This window comes from Epinephelus fuscoguttatus, linkage group LG4, assembly GCF_011397635.1.
Source record: "Epinephelus fuscoguttatus linkage group LG4, E.fuscoguttatus.final_Chr_v1".
NCBI classification, from domain to species: Eukaryota; Metazoa; Chordata; class Actinopteri; order Perciformes; family Serranidae; genus Epinephelus; species Epinephelus fuscoguttatus.
In genome coordinates this window covers 44,967,128-44,994,744 of record NC_064755.1, presented here as the reverse complement: position 1 = coordinate 44,994,744, position 27,617 = coordinate 44,967,128, and the positions used below count along the sequence as shown (strand labels likewise).

Genomic DNA, 27,617 nt, shown 5'->3' with positions numbered 1-27,617 from the left:
TCTCATCGTATCTGACGGCCGGTTTTTGACCAGTTCCAAACATTTAACAGCCTCATTAGACGACCTGATGAGTGCAGTCTCATCCTGTTAGTCACTCTGGGCTTTAACAGAAATGAGACTAAAAGAAAACAGAAAGATGAGAGTTTGTAAAAGTCATTACACGAGAGAAAACCAACAGCTCCTAGTCACCACTCAAAGCTTCTTAGCGTGGAAACACTCTCTGATGTTCAAAGCTCGTAATAAATAAACACAGATGATCTAAGATGTTAATATTTTCACTACGAGTAACGGACAGAGTTTCAAGATCACATACAATTAACAAAATACAAACTATGTAGTATTTCTCCCTGCAGATGGAAATCACTGTGAAAGCTGTTTAGTTGGATGACATATTTACTCAGTATGAAAACACACAGTTAAAACGGGAAAATCCATGTGTATATTTAACAGAGGGACTCGCAGGAATCGAGTTTGCTGCGACTTTTGTCTTCTGGTTGTAAATATGTGCGGTTAACCACTGGAATCTGAGCTCGGGCTGGGTTAAAGTGCCGGGTCCACATGTAATGTCATTTAATCAGCACAGTGACACTCCGCTGTGCCGAGGAGAGCAAACACAAATTAAGAAATACATGGAGATAAATATACTCGTTAAAACTTCTGCAGACTTATTTTGGCAGAAAAATGAATAGATGTCTGTTGTCACATGACAGTTTGAGACCCTGATGGTTTCATGTCCTCTCGGCTTTCTCAGGGCTCTTTGAGTTTATGTGGTTTCACTTATTAAACTGGTTTTGAAAGCAGCAGACTGGCGTGTCTGTATGACATTTCCCATTCTCAAATGCTCAGCAAAATTAGAGAGAAAGCATCAGTGCAGAAGTGCACTTAGTGGTGCAAACTGCTCAAGAAATGCAGCACTGAATGTACATTTAGGGAAGACTCACTGATCGCAGGCCCTCACTGCCTCTTCAGACCTCTCAGTTTCTTAAAGTACATTCAAACCCAAAAGTGACCTTCTGAACTCAGGAAATGTAACTTTTAATGTTTCCTACAGAAAGCCATTGACCATAAATGCTATAAAGTTAAATCATGCACATCAACATCAGTCACCCTTCATACTTCAAACACATAGGACCAGTGTTCATGGTCAAAAATGTTTTAGAGCTGTTAAAGGTGCCCTGTGCAGAGAACAAACAGAAGTTAAATTGATATTCAGTGTTTCTCACCAAATGCATTCTTGAGGTAGTCCGACATTGCAGGACCAAATTGTAATTTTCAAGTTAGTCCAAACACTCTCAGTAAGGCTGTTACCAACGGTCGTGGATCAGATGCAGTTGGCCAGACCTTCAACCCATCAGAGCAACCAAACGTGACGTAGCGCTGAGCGACGGAAAAATAGAAACAGACTAGAGCGTTCAGAGATGAGCTGCGATGGTGTAGCATCAATACATGAACGAGAGTTGACATTTTTTACCATCAGAATTGAAAATAGTACGTCATCAGAAAGCTCCTCTTTACTAAACTTGGGTTATGCCAGGGGTGTCCAAACTTTTTTAAATGGGGGGTTTAGTGCTCTGTTAACTTGAATGGTCAGTGACTTCCTGCTTCAGACACTGATAAAAAAAGCCGTCCTCTCATGTCAGCATGATACACAGCTGGTTCCTGTAATTGTTCACTGGTGCCTGGCGGCGTCAGGGGGAAACACAGTGGGACAACAACGTAAGTTAAGGTGACGCAAGTTCGAGTAGGGTGGGTCCAACAACTACTTTTTTTGTTAAAGTGACATTGAGCCACTTGAGAAGGGCTAAAGAATCGCAGGTTGCCTACCCTCATCATAAGCCCTTTTTAGATAGGAGTTGTGCAAATTTGCAGGAAAGCCCAATCAGTGTTTTTTCAGCATTGACAGTGTAAAAACAAAATCGGGGAGTGCAGCAAAATGCCGCCTACCTACTTTTGTTTATACAGAATGTGCCTTTTTCGGGGCAATGGGGGGCGTGAGCAAGTAACAAAACGTGTAGCTCAGCGTGTGACGTAAACAGTGACGTGGGAGTGAAGCCGCGGCTGGTCAGTCCTTCGGCGATTCTCTCGTAAGTCGACCCGTCCTTCACCGTCCCTGTCATCTGACGGTTAATGGCCTCTTCGTTTGCGAGGACAAGGAGGGCGCGCAATTCCTTGTCTCCCCAGTTGCTCATCTTTACAGTGTCTGTCAGGTTTGTGTTTCCCTCTTGCTACTAGCTGCTCGCTAATTCCTGCTATCAGCTGTTTCCTGTTTATCCACTGCTAGTGGGTCGCACGTGCGGCGTCATCAACAGCTCCTCCTTCAAGTCATCAACAGCTCCTCCCACAAGTCATCAACAGCCCCTCCTGTTGCGGAAGGCCACCTCGGTCTGTTTAAACTAAAAGGGTTCCTCCAATATGTTTACCCTACAAGGCGGAAAATTGGGCACCTTGGATCAACTCACCAATCCGGCTCTGTGTGTCTAAACGCTTGCAGCTTGCCGGCAAAACGGTCCAACATTCGCCGAAAATCTGGCAGTGTAAAAGGGGCTATAGACTGACAACAACTAGCACAGAAATGTCAACAGTCTTGGTCACTGCATTAGTTTCACACACTCAGACGCAGCTAATCTTCAGACTGATGAGCTCAATTCACCACTCAATCTTCTCCCACTTTCCAAACATTTAAATTTTAAAGTTTTCTTATTAAGTTTGTTTATGAAATCACTGGGAAACATTTTCTTGCACGAGGTCAAATCACAGTTTTTGAAAAACAATTCAGCTCAGTCTCACACTGAAGTCGTTGGGCGCTTGGGCAGTGACTTGAAAAAGACACTGACAGAAAAAGCTGTCCTTAAACGTCAGCACATTATGTGACCGGTTGCTGTTATAGTTTAACGGAGCTTGGCGGCATCAGGAGGAAACGTGGCAGGACAAGAACGAAAGTTAAGGCGACGTAAGTCTGAGTACAGGTGGGTGGGAAGGGTGGTGGATGTGTCCAACAAACACCGACTTTCACGCAAGAGAGCGGTGTTTGCATCCTGTAAGATTATAAAGCCAAACCCTGTTCTTTTTTCCTAAACCAAACCATGTGCTCAGGTCAGTTTGTATTGTTGTACTGTCATAGTGCTTTTATTTTGAAAGAGACTGTATGCAAACTGTACATTTCCTGTGAAAACAGAAGTGTATTTTGAAAACAGACAATGCATGTAACAGGCTGAAGTTGACACGGCGTCCCACAACCAACAACCAACACACCCAGGGTACCTTGGATGTTGTAGCTGGACGTGGAAAGTACACGACCAAACGTCAGTGTGTGACGAGGTCACAGTGAGGATGTCCGAGTGAAGTTTCCCTACAAATAGATTAATTCAAAAACACATATTTGGCTTGACGATTCCTTCTCTGTTTTCATAAACAGAAAACTCTCCACTTATGGTGCACGTCTGGGGCTTTTGAACATGTCACAAGTTTAAACTTTAATAATCAGCAGCTTCAGCACTTCAAACATTTGACTTGATACATGGACGACAAGTTTGCCTGCACACAACACAAATTAAATGTAGTGTCTGAATTCCCTTCTGTCTGCTCCATCCACACTGAAACCAAGACAAATTGGAGTTTATGTATGTAAATGTAGACGTGCATGATCACAAACACACACACACGGGGACACACACTTGTGCATGTACAATTGTTGTTGACAGCTGTGTGTTTATGTCTGTCTTCCTGTCTGATGCTGATTGAAGTGGATGAGTTGAGACTTTTCTTGCAGAGAGGATCAGACCTCAGAGGAGCTCAGCAAACTCACAGGGATTTTAAATCTCTCGCTCTGTCTTTACAGTGTGTCTCTACGTCTCTCAGCCCCCCCTTCCCCCCTCCCTCTCTGCTCTCTAATCGCTGTGTTGTGGTTGTGACGCTTTCTCCTCCCTCTCCTCTGCTCCCCTCTCCCGGCTGTATATAAGTGTGGATGGCTGGCTTGTGTTTCAGACTCACAGAGGGAATGAACATGAGCCTGTCGGACGTACGGCGCAGAGGGCCACTATGACCCCTGCAGTGACCCCGAAGAAGAGACCTCCGCCTCCCCCTGGACTGCTAATGATTGGTCATGTGCAGCATCTACAGGTGAGCTCTTAAACTCAGGTACCAAGTTTTCCCCAGCTCTCTAACTCTTAGTTTTATCAGGCTGATTTAAAATCCAGATTGCAGGTCTTGTTTTGCTGCAGGAGGAGGACAATAAAGTGTATTTTTAAACCCTGAGGGAGGCGGGAACCTTGGGTGTTACAGCATGGCTTGAGCGTCTGTTTTGGGTGATGCAGGAAGGGGAAGGAGGAGGAGGAGGAGGTGGGGGGGCGCCCTGCCATGCCAGGAATGTTGGCTCACCCTTAACAATACCCTCGCAGCAGAGAAAGTTTCTCTCATGTTGAAATCAGACGCACAGAAGCACATTTTCAAGTCTCTACTCAGAAGCTGCACATCAGTTGTAACAGAGACATTAAAGGTCCCAGTTAGGTGGAGTTTGAGTCATTACGCAGACGCGCTGACTCATAAAGACTTCCAGTAAACAGTCAGAAGAGCCGACAACACAGGAGGTCACAGTTCTCGGGGAATGTCAGAGAGAGCAGCTGGATTTAAGTTCATCACAGGCGGATATAAATAGTGTTTGTTCTGTTTATGGGAGCCTGTTGTTTTTCAGTCTGCCCTCCACACAGACACAGAGGGTTAATGTGTCTGGGGTTAAAGATCAAAAGCAGACGCAGGGTGCTTTGATTCAGGGTCGTGTGTTGAACTCTGCACTGAACAGATGATTAATGTGAAGGATGCTCTGCCTTCAGGTGTTTCACTGAGTAGAACTTCCTCCAATAATAAGATGCTGCTATAATGAGAGTATGTTGCTGAGGGACAGAAAGCCAGGGGCCAATGCTTTTAATGCTTTTAATTTGTACTCTGTCGCCTTAAGTACACTAAAGAAAAAAAAAAAAATATATATGTTTCTATTGTGGATTAGAAACTGTTTTGGCGGCCACCAGGCACCCCAGGGGCCATAAGCTGAGTGTCACTGGTATATTGACATCTTATGGAGAGAATCACTTGTTGACTTTTGTTGTTGATCATCACATTGTCTGATAAGGACATGTTTCACCTCTGTCTGCAGGAGACCAGAGAGAAAGGTGTTTTTAAAAGTCTCTGTGTGTTCAGCTCTCAGTACGTCTGTAGCTTCTAACTGAATCTCTGTGGTTTGGAGTTTAGTTTCTCTCCTGCGTCCTGTTTGTACTTCACGTCTCTGCTTTATTTTACTGTTTCATGTTCGCTATCAGCCGCATTGGAAGCTGTGTGAAGTTTCTGCATGAAAACTCAACATTTCCTTATTTTGCTGCTTCACAATAAAAGTTTATACGTAACAAAATAACGAGACTTCTATTGTGAAGGATCTGTAGGAAATGAAATGTGTTACTACTGAATTAGCAGAACTTTGTTAGTGGCTTTTTTTCAATAAAGGCAAGTCTTATAATACAGCAGGGTAGAAGAGTAAAAGCCTCAGTGAGATGATGATGAAGAGCTGCAGACAAACAGGTGCTTCTTCTACCCGCCCTGCTGTGGAAACACGTAGCAAACATAACAGGGGACTAAAGCTGTGGATCAGCGTGCTGCTTTTAAATATCATCACTCAAAACAAGCCATAATTAGTTAAAGACACACCTTCAAGCAGGTAGCCCTGTTGTAATGCTGCAGTGCTGGGCTAACGGCCCAAACCAAACCAACCCATGACTGTCGAAAAGGTATATAAGTCGTAATCAAGCGGCAACCTTCGTGGCTGAAAAATGAAGTCAACACAGAAGTGCCAAAAACAACAAATAACAGCAGTTGAGGCTCCAGAAGCAAGTCCCTCTCCATAGAGCCCAATGTTAAAATTCCTGACTTTAAATATAACTCACCTGTTTACATTTTATTAAGGTTTAATGTTACACATATTTCGCCTATGGGCAGGCAGCTCTTAGTGACAGGCTGTCTACAGATAGTGTCCTCATCTACTCAGTCAGATCCACCCCTCGCTCCTCCACAGCTCCAACCTCTCGCCCAAATATGGTCACTTCTGGCACCAAAAAACCAAGAAACTCAAATTGTCAAATATAAATCAAGATTCTGTCAGCACACTGTCTGTTTCTCACCTGAAATGTTTTCAGAAACAGAAATATTTTAGTGACTGTTTAGCTGTAACATGAGAAACTTTGTGACCCAGCTGCCATGTTGGAAACAGCTGAACTGAAACAAAACAGCGCCCCTCAGCTGAGCTAACACTTTCTCAGCTTTTTACAGCTACACAGTCATTAAAATATGTTTCTGAAAACATTTCAGGTGAGACAGGGGCAATGCAGTAACAGAATCTTGATTCATGTTTGATCAGCGCTGCCTGGTTCAACAGTTTGACTGCAGTTTACTGAGCGACTGACATGACTGACAGCTGCGTTAGAGACCCCTTGGCTTCAACACATTCGCACTCCGACCTTGTCACATATTGACGTCTGGATGGGTCCAACAAACACTGACTTTCACCTAAGAGAGCTGTGTTCACGTCCTGCAAGATTGTAAAGCCAAACCCTGTTTTTTTTTCCCCTAAACAACGTAACCACACGTTTTTGTTGTTGAAGGAAAAAAAAGTCACATCGTGGTGTTGTACCAACGTAGTGCTTTTATTCTGAAAGAGACTGCATGCAAACTGTACATTTCCTATGAAAACAGAAGTGTATTTTGAAAACAGACAATGCATGTAACAGGCTGAAGTTGACACGGCGTCCCAGAACGTCAACAACCAACACACCCAGGGTACCTTGGACGTCATATGTGGACGTGGAAACCAAACGTCAGTATGTGACGAAGTCGCAGTGAGAATGTGTTGTTTTGTTGTTTGTAATTGCTCTTGTGTAGTTCATATTAATACTTTTATTCTTTCCTAGATGTACGTAGCTCTTACTATTTTTTTTACTTCCGTTTATCTGAATTTATTTCTGTCGTCTTATCGTCTTATTGTTCTTCATTTTCACAACATCAAATGTGCGATATCTTTCATCAAAACATCTTCCTCCACCTTCCTCTGTTGATGGATGGTTCGCTTTGACGTCACTGTGACACATGAGTCTTCCATCCTCAACAGTGAATCAACAGGAAGTTTCTATGAATGGGAGGATTTTGAAAAGAGTAATGACCATCAGAATAAACAGGCAGTCAGGAGGCTGATCACGAGGTTCCCTTTGAAAAATATCTGGTGATTATTTTTTCAATATTTTCCATCTTCATTACATTTGTCTTCCCTCTTCCTCTGAGATCATCCATCTGTTTTCTCCATCTGACAAATCCTCCCCTAACCCCAAACTCACCAATCCCCTTCGCCCTGGCAGAGCGGTTTTCTGGAGCCTCGGCGCTCACCAGGCGCTGTGATTAACTTTGGCTCTGCCGAGTGGAAACAATTCAGCCTTGGTGGTTCCTGTTCTCCGGCTTTTGTTTTTCAGGCTCTCTCGTGAGGAACATGAATCACGACCACATTGGGTCACCAGGAATATTTGTTGAAATGCTTCTCTTTGCTCTGGTTAACATGGTTCAACCAGCTTTGTGTGTGATTCACGGAAAGTCTTGATGCAGAATCGAGTTACTGAGCATTTGAAGAAGTGATGGAGGAGACGAGCTGCAGTCCGGTGTGGAGGATTTTCACAGTTTGTTTTCAGCTGAAGCATCACAGGGGCTCATTTGTGTGACGAGGCTGATCTCAGTTGGATCAAGTAATGCATGGTCATCAGGCTGAGGACATGACTCCTCCTGGGCAGTTACACAGTGCTCAGAGACACTGTTTTCACTGTCTGAAGATGTACGCTGCAGGACAGCACCACAACTGACAGCACTTATCCGACTCAGCATTTTAGTCAGGCTACGGTCACATTAGAAAATCACATTTCTGTAAACACTAGCAGGAGTCTCTGATGAGAACAGTGTCAGACAGTTGGCTCATCCAACACTTTTCAGCCCCGGGCACTTTGGTGTGAGTATTCATGGTACTCAGAGGATGGACCCTAATATTTATGTCATTTATCTACTGCGTCAGGTAGGGCCACATTGCAAAACTTGATGCCCACATCGCACATAGAAGTAGCCATGTTACGAAGGCAATGATGCGCCGATCCAGATGAAGGCCCCGATGAAACAGAGCGCTTTTAAGCAGCCTTTGGCAGCGTTTTGTAATTATTTTGAATTAAAGTGAAGCTTTTTGCTCGCTGCTTTAGCACTGCTGAGCGCCTTCGTGTTTTACCACTCTATGTGCCTCGTGTTTTTGTAGGAGCGCCCTGAACGTCTGGGTTGAAAAAACTTCAAGTCAAAATGAAAAAAGCACCCAATGCCATTTGTCCTTCTTCACAATGTCCAATCTGACAAATTAAGAAGGGAGGCTGTCAGTGATGGTGACGGATCTTTCTCTGTGTCCAAACTTGGGAACAGCCTCCAACTGTTAATCAGAGCCAAAGCAAGTGCCCTCTGCCTGCCTATTTTCACACACATTTCATCACTAGGTAAGATAACTAGCTGCCAACTAGCTATTTATCGAACTAACTAAAAAGTTAAATGAAGCTTATTACAATCAGGCTAAGGACATTTGATTCAGCAAGTTTTGTCGTAATCAGCATATGAATTCTTGAGCTATGGACAATATTTTGTAAGGTCACAGTGACCTTGACCTCTGACCACAAAATTCTAATCTTTTTTTTCAGTCCAAGTGGACGTTTGTGTCAGATTTAAAGAATTTCCAGTAAGGCATTCTTTAGATATCACATTCACAAGAATGAGACAGTCAAGGTCACAGTGACCTTTGACAACCTAATCTAATCAGTTCATTGTTGAGTCCAAGTGGACGTTTGTGCCAAATCTAAAGAAGTTCCTTTCAGGCATTCTTGAGACATTGCGTTCATAAGCAATTAGGTTTTTTTTCTGCTTTCCTGTCCTGTTAATCATCATGTGACACCTCAGAGTTATCATGCGACACCTTGTGGGGGTCCCAACCCACATGTTGGATCAACTGCTAGTTTAAAGTGTTTTTATCTGCTGTGCCCGGACAAAGTTGTGATTCTATATGGTGCGTATGATGTATGCTCGGGGCATTGATTTATATGAGTTTAATTTTTGACATATGTGGTCTGCCCACTGGCAGGCTTTTCTGTTGGTTTATTGAGACAACAACTTTCTTCATTCATTCATTCATATTCTTTAACCACTTACCCGGGGGTCGTGAGGGGGGGGGGGGGGGGGGGGGGCAATCCCACCTGACACTGGGTGAGAGGCAGGGTTTCCCCTGGACAGGTCACCAGACTATCACAGGGCTGACACATGGAGACAGACTGGACTGTGGGAGGAAGCTGGAGCACCTGGAGGAAACCCACGCTGACACAGGGAGAACATGCAGACTCCAGCCATCCTGGGTTTGAAACAGGAACCCTCTTGCTGTGAGGCGACAATTTCTTACTGTTAAATGTCTTTTGAAACTGTTGGTCAAACCAAACAAGACATTCTAATACCTCACCTCTTACTCAATTGCATAAAGAACACATTTCTATATAATTACTCGCAGCCATAGATCCTATATCTGTCATGTGTATTAAACTAAACAATGCAAAAGCACTCAAGGACACCTTACAAGACAAAGCATCCATAATCTGAGTTACTAAACCAGTAGTTTACAATAATACATTTCTAAAATAAAACTAGGTATAAAATCATCATCAGTGCAAACTTTGATGTGTTTATCACCATTATCAATCAATCAATTCAATCAATTTTATTTATAAAGCCCAATATCACAAATCACAATTTGCCTCACAGGGCTTTACAGCATACGACATCCCTCTGTCCTTATGACCCTCACAGCTGATCAGGAAAAACTCCCCCAAAAAAACCCTTTAACGGGGAAAAAAACGGTAGAAACCTCAGGAAGAGCAACTGAGGAGGGATCCCTCTTCCAGGACGGACAGACGTGCAATAGATGTCGTACAGAACAGATCAACATGATAAATTAACAGTAATCCACATGACACAATGAGACAGAGAGAGAGAGAGAGAGAGAGAGAGAGAGAGAGATGCAGGTAATGACAGTAGCTTACAACAACATTATTGAAAGTAATAATATTATAGTTATAGTTCTGGCTACTGTGGTACAATATGTTGAAAGTATGTATTAATATCTGGCAGTATACATGTGTGACAATAGTCATGTGTGTATAATAACAGTAGAAGTATGACTAATGACTAATGATGGCAGCAGCAGCAGGAGGCATCTGGCGGGACCACGGCAGCAGCACAACCACACACGTCACGCTGTCCAGGCACCGCTGTGATATGAGTTAATCTGAGAGACAGTGGAGCACAAAGGCTCCGGAGAGCTGCATATCAGAGCGCATATGCCAGCTTGAAAAGGTGTGTTTTCAGACAGGATTTGAAGGTGGAAAGGGAGTAAATATTGAGAATGCCTTGTGGGAGTGTTTCAAAGGCAAAGGGCAGAACAGCTGAAGGCTCTAGAACCTTTAGTCATCCAGCGGGCAGACGGTGATGTGAGCTGGATGTGAGAGTATCAGAGGGTGTGTAGACATGAAGGAGTTCAGAAAGATACAAAGGGGCTGGGTTATGAAGGGCCTTAAAGGTGAGAGGCAGAATCCTATAATGTATGCAGTATTTATCAGGAAGCCAGTGAAGCTGCTGAAGAGCCGGAGTGATATGATCGATGGAGGAAGTTCTAGTAATGATACGGGCGGCTGAATCCTGGACCAACTGCAGTTAACGTGTCCTCCATGCAGCTTGTGTAGCATGCATGTGTAGGTTAAAGTGGAAAAGATTGGATTTTTATGCAGTAATGTGCAGCACAGTGTTGGAACACAGAGCACTGCTGTTCTTTTATGGATTCTTTATGTGTTTCATTAACGCCATTTCATTGGAAGATAGCCGAGTTACTGAGGCTAAAACACTGCAACTACTCCAAAGGTTTTTAGGAATACAGCAAGGAATTATAAAGTATAACAAGTTTCAATGCTGCTGAGCATTTTCCAAATCAGTTTTCAGGTTGAAATCCTTCCAGTTCATTCTTGCAGAGACTTGAAAAACATGCAGGTATCTCTTTGTGATTTACAGGTTCATGTGGACAGATGTTTGATTACCGGACAGCAGCATGAAATGTCCAAATCTTTCACGGTGTTTAATGCGTTCATGCAGCCAGAATCAGACTGAGTGAGTAGTACTGTGCCTCGGTGACGTCCGGTCAGTGTTGGAACATATTTACGTGCACAGATGGTGTATGTGAGGGAATCTGTTATTTTGGCTCCCACCCCTCGGCCTTCCATCAGGGGTTCGGCTCGATTCCCAAACATCAAACTGAGGACACGCTTCTCCCTCTCCTGGCATCTCTGAATGTGCTTGTGTTTCCATCCTCTTAGAAATGCCTCCATCAAACTGTCAGCTTCATTCTACTCTTCAGTTCAAGATGCTTTCTTTGGGTGTGAAATCCACGCGTGTTCCAGGAGTAACTGGTGTGAAATGAGCTCCTTCGAGGTCGTACAGCAGAGCACTGCGATAAAAACTGGCTTCAGTCCTCACATGAACACACTGATAAGAGACTGTAAGCTGGTCTGTTATCAGCTGTGCAGTTACAGAGATCTGCAAGGTGCCTGTATTATATCTTCCTCTTGACCTTCGACCGGCATCATCAGCTGGGTCACGGACGCTGCAGAGAGGCCGAGGAACCGTCTACACTTCAGACGCTGCCAACTGTGGCTCAAATTCACCCCAATTTTCCAACAGAGACACTGAAAATTAGACGGTTTCGCTCATTCTTGTTTTTGTTGAATGAATGCAGCTACTCCACAAGAACCACAGACATCAACAAACTCTTATCTTAATCGATGCCAGACCGGCCCGCGGTTCAAAGCTCCTCTGGATAAATAATTCACTTTGACACAAAGCCAGATTTTTAACATGAACTCCGATGCATTTAATGTGAGGTTACTCCCCCGTCCTTTATCATGATAAGAACCACCGACTGGAGCACACGAACGCTCGGTCCAGATCAGCCTCCTGTATGGACCCAGGCTGTGGTCCCATGGTTGTTTTGATCAGACTATCTACAGTTTGAGGCTCGTTTCAAATCTCCACCAAAAAACTGTCCTCAGCTGAAACACAATGGTATTTGTTGTTTGTTCAAGCACTTTGGCAATCTGAGGTTTTCCTGACAATCAACCCTCTCATGGTTCGAGTTAAACAATTTGTTGATTTGACAGAAAATGAATCTGCAGCTATTTTTGTTGATGGATTCATTGTTTCAGTCCTCCTGTGGGTTAGACTGTACGCTATATTGAGCATATTTTCACCACTTTACCTTGCTGTCATACAGCTTTTTCTGACGGGGGAACTAAAGCCGTCATATCAAAGCCACCAGACTCCATCAACAAAACAGTAATTTAGCACAACACTGAGCTGCTGGTCAATCGCTGCGATAGTGTGTAACTTAAGATAAAGCGGAGCAAATACTGAAACATGATAAGAACTACCTTAAATGACAGAAACCATCTTCGAGAAAAATTTATTTGATGTGTAGGCCTACTGTACTTTGAGTTTTTAGTTTGGTCCATGTCTCATCCACTAACATGGAGAGGGCGGTCTTTATGACCTGTACTCCAGCCAGCCACCCGGAGGCGATTGAGATGTTTCAGCTTTGTGTTTAGGGAGTTGTCATGTTGTCCATCTTAATATATAGTCTATTGTTTATCAAATATAATTGCAAAGCAAAAAAGCACATAAAATCAGCACAGCAGAAAAGTCAGATAAGTTGGCCCACAGTGTTTAACGATAAATCTTTTAACGTTACAGAAAATGAAAACAGAAATCAACGAGTTTCTCAACTTTACATGTCTGAGTGATTTTTGTTGTTAACGCGACATCACGGTGATTTGGTCATTAGCTAGGATGTGCTGATTCCAGGAGCAAATGTGATTTCATTTTGTGGGGAGACCAAACACTGGCAATAGATAGGGCCATTTGCGTTTTTGTGTCGGCCATTGTAGTTCTCCTACACACTTGGTAAGTTACAGTTGGATGAAGTGTTGCAACCCTCCTGCTAAATGCCACTAAATCCTACACACTAGACCTTTAACGCATGTGCAATAAAGAATGGGACCAGCAGTCACTGTTGGTTTTTGTGTTAATCATGTCGACAAGCTTCGCCTCACCATAACCAAGCAGTTTTAGTTGCCTGTACTGTAGCTGTAGAGATGACAGGAATTCTGCTTCTGTAAAAACACTGAGGAGCAAACTCACAATAAAGGCAGATGACATCAAAGCACATATGGTTCAATGTTATCAGAGTCCTGAAATCTTGCCCATTGTGAAAACTGACATAAGTTGGAGGCATCGCCTGCAGAAAAATGCAGTCACTCTTTTCAAGACTTACAGATTGCCTCTTCAGGTAATTTCATACTTGACTAGACCAAGAATTTAAAGATGAAATCTCTACAGAGGTGCATAACTCATGTGTACGAGCCAGTGTTACATATCGAGAGGTAGCCTAGTTATCTGTGAAGTGATCTATGATGGTATTTACAGAGCCAGCATACCAGGGACAGAGATCTGTCACACCTTGAAGTGGCCAGACCAGCTGTGAGTAGAGCTCAGAGATTTAAAGCTTGAGCAGAAAACCTACAAAGAGAATAATCAGAAACATTCCTATCCTGAAATCAAGCCTGCTCAGGAAGTGGTTTCAGTCTGAACTGAACTGTGCTGATACATTCACTGTAACCCTGAAGTACAATCCGCTTTGAAAAATGATCTGCTTTCACTGAGTGCTGCAAGTCAAATTATTCCCAAACCTTCAGGGAAGAACTGGCAGCAGCACAAAGGAAAGAAAACACTTTGACTCCAAACCGACATAACTCAGAAAGGAACAAAACAAGTCCTATAAACTTTATAGTACTTCTGAAGAATACTAATGAACCTCAAACAATGCCTTTTTGAAAAATAGATGTTGGATTTAATGTGCTGTCATGCCCAAGTACAGATCACACACTGTAAAACACAATATTGTTCAAACAGTTTCAGTTCTGAGGACACTGCTACTAGGTGACCGAGAAAACCCCAACCTGGTTATTGTTCAAAAATGGTTAAAGTGCTCAGCAGTCTAAAGTCTCTCAGGAACAATGATGGTAATTTATATTAGCCTAACATTTTAAAAGACATCGGCGTATGGCGCAAAAGGCCAACATGAATTCCTAAACAGGTGTTTGTTGACACACAACTCTTGAGGCTGATCAGGTAAATAACAGTAGACATCTTGTGATCCGGCTGTTTATCGTACACTTTGTTAAATGACAGTATTCTCTATGCTAACATGTTAGCTTATGGGTTGTAAAGTGAGATATGAAGTGAAACACTTAATAATGCACGTTGACTAATGTATGCCTCATGCTAATGCTTTAGCACACACAATATCAAAGAGAGTAGGCTCTAATGTTATAGACGAATTCGGCGAGCGATTTGTGTATGCCGCTGGATACACAGCTGGATTGATGATGTTAGACAGTGGCCTCCGGTAACTGATAAAGGTATCTTAAACGAGTACTGATATTAATATAGAAATTAATCATTTGTTTGAGCGATAAGCAGGAAAGATTAGAGTAATAGAGAGATAATAGACTGTATCATTAAACACTGTGTAATATAATGTTAGCATATGTTACGTGTACTGACGTTAGCAAGCTAGCAGCGTGACATTTAATCATTATGGACAGGCTACGTGACTAAAAACAACAACAACACGTGTTTGTGTTTTGTTTTAGGTATTCAAGAATATTTTATTGATCGCCTGGCCTCTGATTGAGAGTCAAAATTACCTGAGCTCCGGATGGGTCGGGCAAATTTTACACTGCCTTTTAGACGACCATCGCGTCATATTGAAGGCGATCAATATTGATCACCTTCAATATGACATGATGGTCACATAGCCTGTCCATAATGATTAAATGTCACGCTGCTAGCTTGCTAACGTCAGCACACGTAACGTATGCTAATGCAATCTGGAAATCCATCGGTAAAAAAAAAATTATTTTTTTTTTTCTTCCTTTACCTCCGGAGGCACAGCCCGGAATTTTTTGACTAACCAGAAGTGAAGGGGCCTCACACCCTTCGCTTCCGGCGGTGCCCCCAGGGAATCGCCGTGTTGTTTACAAATACTTTGGGTAGAAAACCAGCAGACTTTAGCTATATATCACATTTTTCATGTCACTATATCACCGTGTAGACGAATCTGATGTTTGTTAAGTCTATAAACACAATGACTGAACAAACGTTACTATTTCTGTGTGCACATAATTAATATGGTTATCGTAGATTAGCTGGGCTAACCGTTAGCTGTTAACGTTAGCTGTTAGCGTTGTCTATAACCATAGACTGTATAAAAAAAAGGTAATAACTCAATAAACGGTCCGTGAATAAAATATCTTTTCCAGCAGATATCTTAGTTACAACATGATTGAGCTAGCAAAGCAGTTTTGTGTTGCTATGTGTGGTATTTATTCAGTTATGGGAAATCACGATGTCTAGAAAGCATCAGTGGCTGCAGCTGACAGGGACAGTTAGCAAAGCCAACATCAGGACGTCATCTGTTAAAAGCCTCCCGTTGCCGGATACGACATGAAACTACTCCAGTTAGCTCAATCATGTTGTAACTCAGACATCCACTGGATGTCTCGGCCGCACCCCCTACATTGTGATTGGCTAAAGCGCAGCATCGTTCAGACTCAAAGCCCTCCCCCCCCAGTCATCTTTCACACAGGGCTGCCGACAGATTCTACAATGTAGATTGCAGAATCTGTCTTGAGAGATGAATGCTAACGTAATATTACACAGTGTTTAATGATACAGTCTATTATCTCCCTATTACTCTAATCTTTCCTGCTTATTGCTCAAACAAATGATTAATTTCTATATTAATATCGGTGCTCATTTAAGATACCTTCATCAGTTACCGGAGGCCACTGTCTAACATCATCAATCCAGCTATACATAATGCTGTCACTATAGAGAGTCAGTTCACAATGACAGCATCATGAATTGATGACTGACACATGTCACCGCAGCAATGGTGCCGATGCAAGATTGCGGCATACACAAATCGCTCGCCGAATTCGTCTATAGCATACATTTTGTGTAAGACAGTTGTTTGCTAACGCTTTAGCACATGGACCAAATCACAATGTTTGCTTAAGAGAACTTCTGGGTGGAGAACCCGTGCATCATGCACAAACCGTGCTGAGCAAACTCTGCCTTAATGGGTTACTTTTTAGCAACCTACAAAAAAGTCTTTTCAGTTTAAGTGTATGCTTTTTTAAGAATATTTTCACCATTTCACCTTGCCGTCAGACAGTCTTTCCCGACGGGGAATCAAAGCAATTGTATCAAATCCACCCGACTCCACTGACTTTGAATTTTACTTTGCAGAACACTGGAGTTGTTGGTATACCACAATCTCAATTGGTCAGTGTGTAAGGTAAAGTGAAGCAGATATACAAATAAAGCCTACACTGAATTAGATTTTATTCGGTGGCTCAAATAGGTTTTGCTGCACCCCCATCCACAGCAGTGCATCGCTTGGTTTCCATGACGGTAGATTTGGGTTGTCAAAGACACTTGTTAAGCAACACAGTACATTAAATAAGCACAGCAGAGATGTCAGATAGGGCCAACCACCATGTTTAACCACTTTAAATGTTACAGTTACGGCTGATAATTACAAGTTGGCAGATTTTTCATATCTCCAAAATTCAAATCTATTGCCAGTTATCTACGTGGAGGTGATTGTTGTTGTTGTTAGCATGATGTCACAGTGATTCGGTCTATACATTTTTAGATGATAGAACACTCTACCATGCTAATAATTGGGCATACGAAATTATCTAGAAAGAAATTATGTAGAATTTCTGCAGATTAATCGATAAAGAAAATCAAGTTCCTTCTCCCAAAGTACAGTAGGTGTCATCCTAATGTGTTAGCACAATGTCAAAAAAACATTCGGCTTCATGCTAACGACCCCTTCAAGTACAACACGACAATGGCACCATTGCATTCTCAATGGCTTGTGCCTGCCACGACTGCATTTCCTTGTGTGCTGCTGCTGCACTGAACATAGCAGCAAGCAAGCTGTGTCTAAAAAGGCCTTAATACTTTATCATAGGCTATATTAAGTTTTAGGATCCCGTGTTTGTTTCAAATAGTGTAAAATATATACATAAAATGAAGTTTTAATGATGCAGTTAGGTGACAGACGTGTGGACAAATTCATTACTTGTAATAAAAAGAAAGCATTTAATATACAAAGTACAATAAACTTTTACAAAAGTTAAGAGTTAGGAAACCTTAACAAAGTATTGAAGTCCAAATAATGTCTTAAGAGTAAATGAGATGGTCCCCACTGCTCTGCCGTTAGTATGTTAATGAAAAGTCAACCGATGAGGTTAAAACATGACACAGAAAGAATCTAGAACATAACTCAGACGTCTGATTGGACTCCCTGATTGGATGTTTGGTTCAACCAGCTGTATATGGGACACAGAGACACAGCAAACGCTGAGCCTCACTGAGACATTTGGCAGGGAAGCCTGTCATTATGGCCTGAGGCTTCAGCTCTGGTCAGAGGAGGACTAGATGTGGAAAGGAAAGCAGCGGTCTGTTCAGCTCAAGTCTTCGTTCCAATCCCTGGGTGTCAACTGACTTCCTCTCTGTGACCTCTGACCCCTGACTGACATGGAAATGAGCCAATAACTATTCATGTCTTCAAGGACGGTGATGGACAGGATGTGAAATTGAGACATTTAAATGAAATAGTTGCTGCAAAATATGAATTTGAATTTCAAGAAAGCCATTAGTGGTTAAGTAAATGCACTGGGCAGAAATGTATCAAGGAAAAATCTGATTTGGGGTCCAGGAATAGCCCATCTACAGCGGAGTTATTGGAAATCCAGCCTGTACTTTTCAGGATACCTCCAGTGGTGCCCCCAGAAATCTTTCATAAGGGTGGCCAGATGGGGCCCCTGAAAATCTTGGGGTGGTCCACCAAACCAAAAGCCATAACTGAATATCAGGAATTCTATTATGCTGTTGAAGTATCTATTAAACTATGTCAATACTGGTACAGTCAACATTTTGAGCTTCACAGCAACACTGTTTTAATGTGCTATGTTTCTCTAGATGTGTTACGTGATTTATTGTTCTTCAATTGGGCTGGTTATCCAGCACATTGATTATAAGGAACAAAACATTAACTGGGAACAAAGTTTAGGGGAAACTTGTGGGCACCCACACAACCCATTTTCAATCAGATATCTTGAGGAGAGAGTTCAGCGGACCCCTGTGAAAATGGCCATGGCAGTCGTTCCCTTGAAAAAATGTAGCCTAACTTTGGAGTGTTATTTAGCCGCTTTCCTGACAACCCATATTGACATGGTTTATACCAATGGATGCCTTAGGTTGTCTTCTTTCATAAGATACCACTTATGCTACTTGGCACTAGCTCAAAAAGCATGCCACAGCCTTTTAAGGCCAAGACACACCAAACCAACTTCAAAGAATTAGCGGTAACAAAAACCAACTGATGCATCTCCTTACATCACCTGTGTCTCGGCCAAAAAGTTGCACATGTGCACACTGCAAAGACTACTGCTGATGGCCAACCAGCACGTATGTTCTGTGCCTGCGTAAGAGGAAATAACTCACCACATTAGCAGGCGGCAGTAGTCTGTATTTGTCATTCAAAAAGGAAAATCATAAGACTGTCTTGATGCTAGTTATTCAGTTAGCACAATAACAACATAATCCAATGTTGAAAGAACAGAGCATATGTACTAGTGAACAAAAACACAAACCATCAGAAAACATTTCTGCAAAAGAGCTCAATGGATAAAGTAAAATAATATTCCTTTATGTAACATGTTTGTTTTGGTCACACTCCCTCTTGACTTAAACAGTTTGTTTACTTTCCTCACTTCTGTTTGTCTTCTTGTGCACTGAGCTAAACTGCCAATCAGAATGATTTCATTCACTGATGGGCTTCGCCGTTGCCAACACCGATTCAACATGCTGAATCTACCAAAAAAAAAAAAAAAGCTGATGCGGCCCAAGCCAACCAATGGCCCAACTTTGTCTGACGGCCGACTGTTGTCTTAGTGTGGGGCAGCAGCAGTAATTTTTTTCAGGAGGCCCTGACCCTCTCTTGGAGGCGCCACTGGATACCTCACCAATTTCAGGCAACAAAAAACAAAAGCAAACTGTATAAATAATGAGGTTAATTCCTGTAAGACTCTGCAGGATACTGACGTACAGATATAGAAATGTAGAGATATAGATATATGATCAAGATGGTGTAAACTGAAGGCAACATGCTACGAGCCACTCTCTCCCTTTTCAAAAGGCACAACAAAGACTTTACTTTCTGAGGTGTCTGAGGAAACACGGCATGTCCACACAAACCCTCATCAACTTCTACCGGTCCAGAAAAGAAAGCATCTTGACTGGATGCATACTGATATGGTTTGGCAAAATCACAGCACAGGATCATAAATATCTGATCAGGATACTGACAACAGTGTCAAAAATCCCAGGAGCACCATTACCTCAGATACAGGACATGTACACTACACTACCCAGTATCTTCTTCTTTCTTCCCAGTATCTTTATTATCTTCCTTCAGGGAGGCGTCTGTATCAGAGCTCGGACCTCCCGCCTCAGAGATGGTTTTTACAGCAGCACTTAAAGACTGTGGATGCTGTGGAATATTTATGCCTATTATATGCTGCTATTATCTTAATTATATGTTGCTATTGTTTAATTTTCAGGGTATGTATGTATATGTGTGTGTATGTATATATATATACATACACACATACATACATATATATACATATATATTTATATATATATATTTAAGGGCTGAAAGTCTTTCAGTACAATGAATGTACACTGTACTTTTTTTAATGTATATGACAAACTTGAAGGTACCAAACTATCAAACACATCCATAGCTCCAGAACCTTGATTTTCCTTTCAATTTTTAAAGTGACTTGAAGTTTCATTTATGTTTAGTCATTGATTCTATACAAATTTGAACACTGAGGAAAATATTCAGATTCAGTTAGTTAAAATATTCCAGTGGCTTTTGCATAAATGTACCCAAACCTCAGCCTGACAGTCTGTCTGTCTATTGTATGTCTATATTCTTTGAAAACTTCTGGGATCTTCCAGGAATTTTAAATAAAATGTCAACAGCTGGAAAATAAATGAGATTTAGGTCCTGTCGAATGTCAGCGTACCTCCCAGATGTTTTCACAGACTTAAACATGGAAAAACTATGGGCTCATAAAGTCACAAGTAAAAGCAAATGCTGAATCTTTCGTGATCTGCTATTGTGCTTTAACACTCACAGTAAAACAGACATTTATTTATAAGGCAGAAGCTGTGGATGTAAAATCAGAGCAACTGCTGAGCTCATCCAGCTTTGACTTCCACAAACTCATCAAACAATAAAAAAACAGTCAGAGGGTCAAATGAAGTTGAAGAGACTTCTGCAGATGGGCTGAAACACTGTCATTAAAAGCTTTGGGTTTAGTGCCTCTGCCGCTTATTCTGTCGGCATTGTGAGAAGCTGCAGGACACATGACGCCAGAGTGTTTTAACCTCAGGGTCACGCCACTTCATATACGACCAACATTCCTGGAGATTCCCAATATAAACATGTATACTGAAGAGATCTATAGCAGTTAAAGTGTATGCTATACTGAGAATCTTTTCACTGCTTTACCTTTCTGTCTGACAGGGGAGTCAGACAGAAAGGTCTCAGTTCTCCATGTATGCTCTCGTCAAAGCCAGACTCCGTTGAGAAAAGCAGTGATTTAACATCGCTGAACACAGAAGCTGCTGGTCTACTGCTGCCTCATTCATTGAGTTATTCTGTCTTAATAATCCAAACTAACACTTTTAAACCCCAAAGACACACAATAAGTAAAACTAACTAACAGATCGAAGGCAGCGTCAGACCAGCAGCTCCTGCGTTCAGCAGTGTTAAATCACTGCTTTTCTCAATGGAGTCTGGCTTTGACGAGACACATTGGCTTTATTTCCCCGTTGGAAATCACTGTCTGACGGCAGTGTAGAGCAGGGAAAATTTTCTAAATACAGCCTACTCTTAAATTGATATTGATTTTCTTTGTTGGCTAGAATTTGTTTTGCTGCTGCCCCCGTCCACAGCAGTACAGTGCTTAACTTCTATGGCAGTACTCCTGCCTGTTTCCCAAAACTGGGAGCATGCTGACTGCCATCGACTGTATGTAATACACTGACAAAGGATAAGCATCTCATACAGCTCCACTTCAAAAGACCTGAAGTGTCCCTTTAAGTCCTACTATTGCACCTTGCGCTGCTTATGCACTTTTTATTTATCGCACAACAATATAGGAAAAGACTTAGGCAAAAAAATCCAGTACTCCAGACGTCCCTCTGCCCAGCAACGCTTTCCAGCTCCTCCTGGGGAATCTCGAGGTTTTCCCAGACCAGATGAGATATGTAATCTCTCCAGTGGTTATAAGGTCTGCCCCGGCGCCTCCTGCCAGCTGGACATTCCCATGGAAACCTCTAAAGGGAGGCACCCAGGAAGTATCCTGACCAGATGCACAAACAACCTCAACATCATTTTATTTAATATATTTCATTCCAATCTTGGTCCTTGGTTTTTCGTTTTACTGTCCTGCCATTCCGAGGGTGTTTTCTGTCATCTGCCTGATTCCATGTGAACGCAGCATTAATTATACACACTAGACCTTTCATGGAAACATGTACCAATTTACCTTTTGTGTCTTTGGCTTTCTTTTGGCTGACATTTCAGAAATTTCCTTAAAACGTGTGCAACACATTATGGAAATACTGTCAGTTGTTTCTGCACCAGATGGGCAAATTTTTAGATCTTCTCAAAATGTATGAAATATCTGGAATATGTGACTCATTGTATATATCATCGCTCAACTCTACTACTAATCCTATTCTTTTATGCAAGATTGTGGAATAAATGTTGAGTTTAATACGTTACATACCCGGAGAGAGAAGTGATAAAATAAGGACAATAAATTAAAATAAACACCTGTGTTCATGAGAATCTCAGGAGCTAAAATTGGCCATGCTTCAAAAAGTCTGAAAAATATTTATTATGTCTCTTCTCCTTCCTTCAGGATGATTGACAGCTGCTCCTCCTGAACCCCAGGATGCCTGTGGTGCCAGTGGGCGGGACATCCTCCTCCCACCACGTCGTACCTGTCGCTCTCACCTGCTCCTGGCTGCTCCTGCTCTTCCACGCCGCCTTTGGACAGAAACCTGCCAAGCTGCCTCTGATTGGCCGGAAGCCTTTCATCGCTGCCTGGAATGCCCCGTTGGACATGTGCACCATCAAATACAATGTCACCACCAACGCTGACCGCCTCTTCCACATCCACGGGAGCCCACGTGCTGATTGGACGGGGCAGAATGTTACGATTTTCTACGCCAACCGGCTGGGCTACTATCCCCACTACACGCCGCAGGGCACCGCTGTGCATGGCGGCCTGCCGCAGAACTGCAGCCTGGACCAGCACCTGTTCAAGGCCTACCAGGACATCAACCACTTCATCCCCTCAGAGGACTTCCGTGGCCTGGCCGTCATTGACTGGGAGTTCTGGCGGCCTCAGTGGAGCCGAAACTGGCACAAGAAGGACATCTACCGACGCAAGTCGAGGGAGCTGACCGCCAAAGCGTATGTCAACGTGACAGCAGCACAGGTGGAGGAGCTGGCACGGCGGCGGTTTGAAAAGAGCGCCAAGGCGTTCATGCAGAGGACTATCCAGCTGGGGACACGCCTTCGCCCCAACGGCCTCTGGGGTTTCTACCTCTACCCCGACTGCCACAACTACAACCTGCACGAGCAGAACTACACGGGCTTGTGCCCTCTGCTGGAGAGGCTGAGGAACAACGAGCTGCAGTGGCTGTGGAACAGCAGCACGGCGCTCTTCCCCTCCGTTGCGATCAGGAAAACTCACACCAACAGCATCAGCAACCTGCACTTCTCCCAGCACAGGATCCGAGAGTCGCTCCGCATTGCCTCACTGACCTCCAAGGAGTACGACCTCCCCACTTATGTGTACCTGCGGCTGGGCTACCGAGACGAGGCCCTGGCCTTCCTCACCATGGTAACAACAACGTACTTTACCTTTAGTTCAGTATTAAGAATAAGAAGGCAAATTCTATTATTCTCTTGTGGCGAAATATTTCTTTCATTTTGTTAATATTTACACCAAAACACACACACACACACACACACACACACACACACACGCACAAACAGGACTTAAACATATTCATTATCATATGGAGACATCTCAGACTGAGAGGCCTGCTTTAAAGAATGGTGACCTGAAGCAGCTGTGCCTTGCTCAAGTTTAACTAAGTAATGCACAGGAGGTGAACTTGCTTGCTGGTCCACACTCCGTACTTCGTCTAAGCTGGACTTAAACCCACAACCCTCTGGTTCCCAAGCCAAGTCTTTTATGAGCCACTGCTGCCCCCAGTACATTATTAACAAAGTCTGAGTCAGGCTGTTCCCGTGCAATGTTTGTACGTTTACCTATAATGTAAAGTAAAGCACCAAAGATTGTACGTATCCCACATAATGATGAGCCAGTAATTCGTGCGCAGCCCATGAATTTTGAAAAGCTGCGATGTTGTGACGGCAGTAAAGAAGGAAGCAGTCCCAAGTGGTCCATTTAGGAGGCAGGTTGGGGTGTCGGACGGGTCACAAAACACAGGACTTTCCCCCGAAGACTAGTGTTAGGAACTTTGAATCATTTAAAGGTACATCATCACCATGATTTCTCACCCTAACCTTCTTCCTAAACGTAACTCTACATTAAGGACGTAATGTGTTAAGTGTTACCTCTCAGTGACAAATTACCAGCTCCAAACTGCAGTTGGGAACATGCTGGCTTATTAGCAGTGATTTAGCTTCGCTCGTTATTAGCTGGTAACTAGTTTTTAGCGGTCTGGACCACTCTGCTGAAGGAAGGATAGCGAGGCATTTCAGTGCTGTTCACCATCAATGGCTTTATTGCAGTCTTCACCAAAGAATAATAACATGGCCTTCCCATGAGGATACACAGCAGCCCTGAGCTTATTGAGACACTTAATTCTACTGGCTATCATCACGTGTGGTCGTCACCATGACACACCTGACCTCGATTCTGACTCAAAGAAATCATGGTTCTCACTTTAACAAGAGTTAATTTAGTACTCACGAGTCTGTGGGACGTCACCAGCAGCGTAAGCATCAGAGAGCTGAAGGTCTGGTGAAGACTGGTGGGAAAAGACTGTAAGTTGATGTCCTGCAGATGGCTGCAGCCGTCTAATGTGGCGCTCTGTTGGGCGGAAAGAATTCAGGGCAGAAAACACGGACTCCTCACAGGGTCCATCAAGAGCCTCCCGGTCCTGTCACTGTCATGAGTACAAAATATTTAGTTTGTCATTTAAATCTGCAGAAATGTCTTAATGTGATCAATATTATTCATTGCAAATTTTCAGACAAGGCAAGGAATGACACAGGCATATATCTGCAGCCTAACAATCCTGAGATACAAAACAGGGAAGCAAAATAGTGATGACAAGGCACAGTCAAATAATCAAAAAACATAAAAGCGAGCATTTAAAACTTTTTCATTTTTCATTTATTTATCCTAACAGATGTATTTATTTATTTATGACTACACAATGCTAGACTGAGCTGCAGTATACATTCTTTAGTTTACATTAATTTTATTTTGTCATATCGCACATTAGCTCTTCTTCCAGTATTCAGTAGTGAAGGGGGTACTCAGATATTTTAATAAAGTTAAAGCACCACAGTGTAGAAACGCTCTGTTGCAAATTAAATCTCTGCATTCAAAACTTTAAGTAAAAGTAGTAAAAGTCTCTGCATCAAAATATTCTTGAAGTACCAGAGTAAAAGTACTCATAATGCAGAATGGTCCATTTCAGAATAATATTCATCATCAGCCACAGTAAAACTATAATGCAACTCATAAAAGGTGTAGAGACACTGCAAATGATTCAAATCTCTGACATACACACTGACTTTTCTTCACAACACTGGCTGTTTGCTGTTTGCACCATAGACTTGATGGTTTGCACTGACTGAAGGTCTGTTTGCTTTCTCACTGCTGCCATCTAGTGGAGCTCCACTGAAAAGCAGTTCAGGTACAAACCTAGAATGCTGCAGTTTCCTAGTTCTCCCCAAACTGCACCACTACAACCAGAGGGAGGCTTTGTGTTTCAGCCGACTGCTCTGCTGATTCTTAAGAAATAACCTTTAGAATATCTGTGTCATGCAGAAATAAGGTATATGATTATTCAAAAATAAGTTCTAGATATAAAGTGGATTTTGTTTTTTTAATTATGACTTATTTGAGCCAGGTCTTCTTCACTTGATGTTGAACAGAATCAGAAGCGCCATCTTGTGGCACTTTGCTCCACATTATTTTTCTTTGGTCACATTTATTTTATTTTTTTTTACATGTGTATGATATGTCACGAAAGAACTAACTCATTATTACGTTTCTTGTGCTTCCACTTGTCACTTGTAAAAACCCTAAAAATGACTTATCCCTTCCCTTGTTCTTTGAGTTAAAGGAACAGTTCACCCCAGAATCAAAAATACACATCTTTCCTCTTACCTGCTATGTTTGAATCTAGACTGTTTTGGTGTGAGTTGCCGAGTGTTGGAGATATCAGCCATAGAGATGTCTGCCTTCTCTCCAATATAATGGAACTAGATGGCACTCGGCTTGTGGTGCTCAAAGTGCCGAAAAATACATTTGAACAACTCCACAACAAAAGCTCCTTTGACACTGCCTGTTCAAAGCAAGAGTATTGTGCCGTTTTGCAGCTTCACTGTGCTGTATTTAAGGTACGATCATGGAATGAGGGGACAGGGTGGCCTCACCTTTAAGCCACCATGAGAGGCAGTAACAGCGCCAAAATGGTGTCCATATGAACAAGACAGCTGGCAGAAAAGGATCATGGGTGGCACATGTGACATTTTGACATGTTACGTGTGTGATCCATTGTGGGAGATTTAGAAAGTAGCTGCTAGCAGTTAGCGGCTAACTCAAAGAAGAAGAACAGCAAGCAGGAAGAACCAGATATGTCTGCAAATTAGGAAAACAATGAGATTCAGGAGCTCCTTACCCTCTGAGCAGAGGACGAGATCAGCCGCCATATAACAGGGATGGTAAATGATTGTTACTGCCATGTCTCGCCGTTGTTATTGAGCCTCTCGTCCATGTGTGGATGCATACTTCCTTCTGGCAGGGATGCGCTTGTAGTTCCATAGACAGAAAATAGTTCCTACATGAAACTGCCCATAACAAGGTCTGTGGATTATCTTGAGTAACCCAGTCATGATTTCTGTAAAGAGACATTGTTGTTGAGTTCTTCAAATGTATTATTTTGGCACTTTGAGCACCACAAGCCGAGTGTCATCTACTTCCATTATACTGGACAGAAGGCAGACATCTCTATGGCTGATATCTCCAACACTCAGCAACTCACATCAAAACTATCTAAACTGATAACTAGCTCTGCAGGTAAGAGGAAAATATGTGTTACGATTTTGGGGTGAACTGTCCCTGCAATGTATTTTGGATGATTTCATATGTGTTATTGACGGAGACAGAATTGTGATGTGATGTCTGTTTCTGTGTGTTTCCTGCAGAAAGACTTGATCCACACCGTCGGGGAGAGCGCTGCTCTGGGAGCTGCAGGATTCGTCATCTGGGGGGACCTGAACCTGACCTCATCCAGGGTATGTGTCCTTTGCCTGAAAGCCCCCTGAAATCTTTACCCTCTCTTATTCTCTGTGAACAGTCTCACAGAGGGGAAAGACTCGCTCTGTCAGCTCATGATTCATTGATTTAGATGAATATTTATATAGAGGTCATACACTGTGGGAGTCAAACTTTCTCTTGTATAATTTGTGCTGTGGAGACAGAAGAAATTTGACTGTGTACTTTCATGTGAAAAACATTCCTTCCTCAGGCCTCTTGATTTGTGTCGGACTCCAAACAAACCACAGCAGTAAATATAGTCAGACAATAGAAAGTTGACATCATGTGGTCGCAGCGCATTGTGAAAGCACTCTTTCAACCACATTTTGAAAACTGCCCAAAAATGCCCATGTTTTTACAGCCTGCAGTGATCCTGTCTGCATGGAGAAGAGTTAATCAAAACAGCATCTGACTGTCTCAGGATCTCAGGGAGTGTTCCTGAGTAAATCTGCAGCTGCTCTTCAAAAATTTGAAATTCAGTTTGTAATTTGCACATCTGATATCCTGCAACGTCGCCCACCTCAACTCTTAAAACCTGCTCTATCAGCTTGATTTGGACAATCTGTAGTTAGCTGCCAGACCTGATGTCAGCCATCATTTTCTTGGTACTTAAACACCATATGACCACAGGGATGACACATAAAGACAGACAACCATTCACATTCACAC

General features: G+C 42.6%; 1 protein-coding gene and 1 long non-coding RNA gene across 2 annotated transcripts in view; one reads left to right on the top strand and one right to left on the bottom strand.

Annotated features, from left to right (window-relative positions):
* The window catches only part of LOC125887431 (uncharacterized), a 70,632-nt gene that overhangs the window by 17,003 nt on the left and 26,012 nt on the right, over positions 1–27,617 (bottom strand). The window contains exon 2 of the long non-coding RNA XR_007449170.1: positions 24,366–24,561. This is a non-coding gene — a long non-coding RNA (uncharacterized LOC125887431). The remainder of the gene's footprint in view (positions 1–24,365; positions 24,562–27,617) is intronic.
* Positions 3,992–27,617, top strand: part of LOC125887424 (hyaluronidase-4) — a 30,331-nt gene continuing 6,705 nt past the window's right edge. Inside the window, exons 1-3 of the mRNA XM_049574218.1 lie at positions 3,992–4,119; positions 22,275–23,264; positions 26,837–26,926. Of these exons, the coding sequence (XP_049430175.1) occupies positions 22,308–23,264; positions 26,837–26,926 (1,047 nt within the window). The 5' untranslated portion in view covers positions 3,992–4,119; positions 22,275–22,307. The remainder of the gene's footprint in view (positions 4,120–22,274; positions 23,265–26,836; positions 26,927–27,617) is intronic.